Raw genomic sequence first — 6,357 nt, 5'->3', positions numbered from 1 at the left:
TTTTTTATTAATTCATTTAGTACAAGAAATAAAATTAAAATAAAAAAAAGTACTTAAGAGGTACTTTTTAATTTTAATTTTAGCAGCAATATTTTAAGCTCTAATTTTAATGAGTTTTTTCTTATCCTCTACTTTTCCAGGTTTAATTAAGAATATTGTTAGTATGCGTCTGCATTTTTCATTGGCAAGTATATATATGTATATATATATATTTGCAGAGGAATTTGTAGTGGGTAGTTTAGCTTAATTGGTCAAAGCATCGTGACGCGTAATCACGGGGATGTGAGTTCGAGTCCACAGCTAGCCACCTACACTTTTCTCTGCAAAATAGGGGTAGTTTATTCTGTTCAGGCTATATTATTAGCATTATTCTGCGATTGAGAATTTAAAATCACTTCTTTAACTTTCTAAGACATCTCAACGCTTCTAAAAGCAAACTTCGTTTGTTTATTTACGTTTGTCGTAATTTGAATTTATATACGTTATGTTTCTTGTCTGTATTGTAGAAAGCTAATGAACCAGCCAACCGTGCCAAACGCCCCTGGATTATAACGATGGCCCATAGACCAATGTATTGCTCCAATAATGACAAGGATGACTGCACAAAGTCTGAGAGTCTGGTGAGTTTCTTGGACATTCTTCTTCTTTTCCAGTCAGTAAATAACATCATCATAATCGTCATCAATCATCATCATTTATCCTTGTTTTATTCCTTACACCGCGGCCATGCTGGGGCACCACCTCGAAGAATTTTTAGTAGAATGGGTCAAAAACAGTACTTGTGTTGTTTTTCGCAAGATACTTATTCTATCAGTCTCTTTTTCCGAACCACTAAGTTATGGCAAAAGGGACAGATTGTGATAAGTAAACACACTAACCCCAGTTGTCAGGCAGTGGTGGGGGACAAATACACACACACAAAGATACACAGACACACACACACAAACACACACATATAATATACGATGGACTTCTTTCAATTTCTTATTTCTTTACTGCCCACTAGGGGCTAAACACAGAGGGGACAAACAAGGACAGACAAACGGATTAAGTCGATTATATCGACCCCCCCAGTGCATAACTGGTACTTATTTAATCGACCCCGAAAGGATGAAAGGCAAAGTCGACCTCGGAGGAATTTGAACTCAGAACATCAAGACAGACGAAATACCGCTAACGTTTCTGCCAGCTTACCACCCTACTGACTTCTTTCAGTTTCTGTCTACCAAATCCACTCACAAGTCTTTGGTTGACCTGAGGCTATAGTAGAAGACACTTTCTCACGGTGCCACACAGCTGGACTGAACCTAGAACCATGTGGTTGGGAAACAAACGTCTTGCCACACAGCCACGCCTGCCTCTATCAAATCATCATCATCACCTTCGGTGTAACCATCATAGTCATTGATCGTTGTCATCATCATCATCATTATCAGCTTTGTTATCATCATCTTTTGTCACCATTTTCTTTATCCTCTTCATTCATACCACCACCACCACCACCACCATCATCATCATCATCATTATCATCATCATCATCATCATCATTGTTACCTTTGGCATAACCATCATGGTCATCATTATCACCAACATCACCATCATCCTCGTCATCATCATCCTTGTCATCGCCATCACTATCATCATCATCAGACCATCATCATCACCATAGTCGTCATCATCATCACCATAGTCGTCATCATTATCATCATTGTTGTCATCATTATCATCATCATTGTCATTGCTGTCATCATCATCATCATCATCATTGTCATCACTGTTATTGTCATCATCATCATCATCACCATCACCCTCATAGTTATCGTCATCATTATTTGTGGTCATCATCATCATCATCATCATCATCATCGCCATTTATTTGTCATCTCTGTTATCATCACCACCACCACTGCCTCTTCTACCTCTACCACCATCGTCACCACCACCACCACCATCATCATCATCATCATCACAACCACTACCACCATCACCATCATCATTATCATCATGATCATTACCATCACTGTCACCAACAACATCATCATTTTCATCATGGTACTTGTATGATATATAACATAATATATGATGTATCATAATGTATGATATATAACATAATATAATATATGATATAATATAACACAATGTAATGTAATATAGCAGAACATAACATAATTTAGTATAATATAATAAGATGTAAACATTTTTTTGTCGAGGTTCGAAAGGGTGTACCAATAATCCATGCATATGGCCTCGAGGACCTATTTTATAAATATGGTGTTGATCTTGAAATTTGGGCCCATGAGCACTCTTATGAACGTCTGTTACCGATTTATGATCGACATGTGAGTAACATTTATTATTATAATCTACTGGGTGTTTTGGTCAAATTTGGTGATTTTTAACCCATTACCTCCCATAATTCTATTAACTGGAATTTTTTTTTATGAAACTTTGATTTCTAGCATAAAACAGCCTTAGAAACACGCTGGATTGATCAAAATAACATTTCAAAATAACATTTTAGATAGAAATAAGAGAGATATTAGGTGAAAAATTAGCAAACCTCCTTTGAATATCAGAGAAATATACTTAGTAGATATAGCGAAAAGGTTAGATATGTGTAAATATTGACAGATAATTACGAAATTTGTAATTTTTAAGTAATCTCATATGAGATCACTGGTAGGTAATGGGTTAAGTCTTCTTTTTCAGAAACAGCTTGATGCATCGGTGAACAGTCAACAGCAGCGAAGAGCTAAAGATTAAAATTGTGGTTGAGAAAAAGTTAGTTGACATGGCGGACTTGAAGCGATCTGAGTATAGGAAGAGTTACCTGTATCATGATGATTTTATCGTTGGGTATCAAAATACCAGCATCATGACTGCTGCTCAATGCTCTATGAACACTGTAAAAGGTGGATGATGTGACATGGACAGCTGCAACAGAGACTACGCAACTGTAGCCAACAAGAAGGGATACAGCAGGCATCCTGACTGTGTCTGAATTCATCCAACAACTGATGGACAGGGCCTTAGGCTCAGTTCAGATGGCTCTGTGAAGCTGCTGGAGACAGTAGTCAAACCCTGGATGGAGAGGGTTGCTACTAAGAAGGCCAGAGTCAGAAGTGGTTGTTGAAGAATTTCTACAACTTTACCAGCCTCTAATTCTCCCAATTGTAATCCCATGGATTTCTGTATGGGGTGTAGTTGTGAAAGGCACCAGTCAAGGTATCCATTAGAGCCACTGAGTGCAACAGGAGCAAACTCAGCATCATGGAGGCCCTCCTTATCAACAGTGATCAGCCATAGATAACAGAAAAGAACTACATGAAGTAGGCTGGTTACTATAGCAGCATGAGTCTGCACATGTCACCTTCCTCCCCCACACATCTGAACAAGCTTTTCCGTCCTTCGCTTTTCCACATGTCCTGAAGAAGGGATCATAGACCCAAAATATAGAACTATAAGATAAAACTACAACTTTGCTTTTGTTTTTTTTTTCTTTTCTGTTTGTTTTTTGTAGTTTACTTTATATCTTCTTGCATTCTTCTGGCCTTACACAACAAGTCTCTTTAATGTAACATCACGCAATGCTTCACCAAAACTAATATATATTTATATATGTATACATGTATGTATTATAATTCCATTTTTGTGTGATTATTTTCAGATCTACAACACAAGTTCCATAAACCCATATGACAATCCAGAAGCTCCAGTCCATATTACCACAGGATCTGCAGTAAGATAGCCATTGCCATTTTTTGTATAAGGTGAAAGAGAGCAAGAGCGGGTGGGGTATGTGTAAGAAAGTGACATGGAAAGTGTATATATGTAAGGAAAAAGGACAAGGTCTATATCTTTTTCTGACCTCCTGCTATATATATATATATATACTCAGTTGTGTAGAATAATAGATGAAATGAGAAATAAGGAAAGATTCTAACAATACAGAAAGTTTTTTAAAATCCTTTATATTTCAGGCGTAAATGCCCATCTTCAGTAAAATACAGTCAAAGAAATGTATGTTTACATAGGTCCTGCCATTTTGAATTGCTGGATGGGCAGAGACTCCGTTTTAATCCGGTGATTGTGTAGTAGCAGCAGTTCCCCAAATGGTGGTGTTGTTGATGCCATAGGGGACATGTTGACAGAATCATTAGCACACAGACAAACTACTTTGTGATATTTCTCCTGGCTTTAGGCTCTGAGTTCAAATTCTGCTGCAGTCAACTTTGCTTTTTAAGGCAGTGAGCTAGCAGAAACATGAGTACACCTGCCAGAATCCTTAGCACCATTTCTTCCACCTTTATGTTCTGAATTCAAATACTCTTTTCTACTCTAGGCACAAAGCCTGAAATTTGGAGGGAGGGGGGGAGGCAGTCGATTACATCATACTGGTATGCAACTGGTATGCAACTGGTATTCAATTTATCGACTGGTATGCAACTGGTATTCAATTTATCGACCCTGAAAGGATGAAAGGCAAAGTCAAACATGGTGGAATTTGATCTCAGAACAGTAAAAACAGACGAAATTATCTTTTGTCATTCGACCTTGTATTTCCCATATTGTACTTCATTATTTCTTATTTGACTGCAGGGCTGTTCAGAGAAGCATGATCCGTTCGCAAACAAAACTGCCCCTTGGTCTGTGTTTCGCAGCTTAGACTATGGCTATACGAGAATGAAGATCTACAACTCCAGTCACCTCTATACGGAACAAGTATCAGATGATAAGGTAAGTTTCCCTTTGTGTTCTTTTTTTTTTTCCATGGTCATGGTGCCAGGAATGGTGTGGTGTTCATGTAGTAGTAGCTGTGGTTGTGTGACAAGAGATATATTGTTGTGTGTGGTGGTGGCTATAGCACTGGCATTCCAGTGGTTATGATGACAAGGGATCTGATCAACAGAACAGCTTGCTTGTGAAATTAACTTGCAAGTGGCTGAGTACTCCACAGTCGTGCATACCCTTAATGTAGTTCTCAGGGAGATTCTGTGTGACAGAGAATGTGACAAGGCTGGCCCTTCGAATTACAGGTGCAACTTGCTTTTACCACTTAAAGTAAATGTAATCGATTAGTCCCCTCCCCCAAAACTTCAGGCCTTGTGCCTATAGCAGAAAGGACTATTATTATTATTATTATTATTATTATTATTATTATTATTGTTATTATTATTATTATTAACCACTGTTATTTTATTTAATCTTTCAGGATGGTGAAGTGATTGACAAAATGTGGTTGATTAAAGACACACATGGTCCTTACAAAGACAAAACGTTAAGGTACAATGCAAAGAATGAAGAGGCTCTGAAGCGCATGGAATCGGTCAACAGGAAAAGCATCTTCGCAAATCAGAAAAAGATGTCATTTCGAACAATTGAAAGATAATAAAATTAGTTTGATAAACTGATATAAAATTCTATTTTAAAAGTTATTATTCCGGTCTTTTACACTATAAATTTTTTTATTATTATGTTTTTTATGGTGATTACCAAAATTTTATACTACAAAATTACAAAAGAAAGAAAAATACAACAGCGAAAAATAAACTGAGAGTTTGTCTTCCACTTCTGACCATTTTCTGCTTATTTTCTTTGAATATTTCTTCTCCTCCCCCTCTGCCCTTTCTTCCTGTTCATCATCATTATCATCGTCATTCCCTTAATCCTCTTGTTTCTTTTTGCTTTTTTTTTTCTTCTCCTCCCTTTTTTCTTTTCTTTCTTTCTTGTTTCTCTTCTCCTCCTCCTCCCCCTTGTGAAAGGAATAACAGTTGTTTTAGATGAATGCTATTTATGGAACTGTGTAAAGATGATTGTTACTGAGATGAGTGTGAACACTGGGAAAAGAAATGGCGTTGTCATTCAGTTGCAAAGACTGTTTGTTCAAAAGGATTTGAAAGAACCGCAATTTATTGGGTGTCAGTATCCAGGGCTGTTGGGTTTGATAAAGAACTGAAGACTTCAGCATCAGAGCATCTTCTTCTCTTGGAAGAATGGATAGTGTGCTTGCTTGCAGCTTTGCCTATCAAATAGCCCACTTTGCCTGTCAAATAGCCCACTTTGCCTGTCAAATAGCCCACTTTGCCTTCAAATAGCCCACTTTGCCCTTGCTTTGGATTTGGATGGAGTACAGTCTTTTGTCATCAGCATTGAGCCATTCACCATGGACATTGGTGATATCGAACAGCTCTAATGATTCAAATTTTCCTTTCTTGGCACATTTATCATACAAATGAAGCACATTTTTGAGCTTGGACCATATTGCTTGCTTGGAAATTATTGGAAAATTCAGTTTATCTCTCCACAGTAGTGCCATCTCCTTTGATAATTCCACCATTCTCTCCTTTCTGCCTTAAA

The 6,357-nt window shown here is 37.4% G+C and overlaps 1 protein-coding gene across 3 annotated transcripts in view; it reads left to right on the top strand.

Moving 5' to 3' along the window:
- Window positions 1–5,568, top strand: part of LOC106877215 (acid phosphatase type 7) — a 26,553-nt gene extending 20,985 nt beyond the window's left edge. For all 3 annotated transcript variants that reach the window (XM_014926071.2, XM_014926068.2, XM_014926069.2), the window contains exons 8-12: window positions 507–620; window positions 2,211–2,339; window positions 3,668–3,739; window positions 4,600–4,737; window positions 5,213–5,568. In XM_014926071.2, coding sequence (XP_014781557.1) covers window positions 507–620; window positions 2,211–2,339; window positions 3,668–3,739; window positions 4,600–4,737; window positions 5,213–5,389 — 630 coding nt within the window. In that variant the 3' untranslated portion in view covers window positions 5,390–5,568. The remainder of the gene's footprint in view (window positions 1–506; window positions 621–2,210; window positions 2,340–3,667; window positions 3,740–4,599; window positions 4,738–5,212) is intronic.
- The last annotated feature ends 789 nt before the right edge of the window (window positions 5,569–6,357 follow it).

Source organism: Octopus bimaculoides, chromosome 27, assembly GCF_001194135.2.
Source record: "Octopus bimaculoides isolate UCB-OBI-ISO-001 chromosome 27, ASM119413v2, whole genome shotgun sequence".
NCBI lineage: Eukaryota > Metazoa > Mollusca > Cephalopoda > Octopoda > Octopodidae > Octopus > Octopus bimaculoides.
Note: the sequence above shows the minus strand (reverse complement) of the source record. Positions and strands in the feature narration are given on the sequence as shown.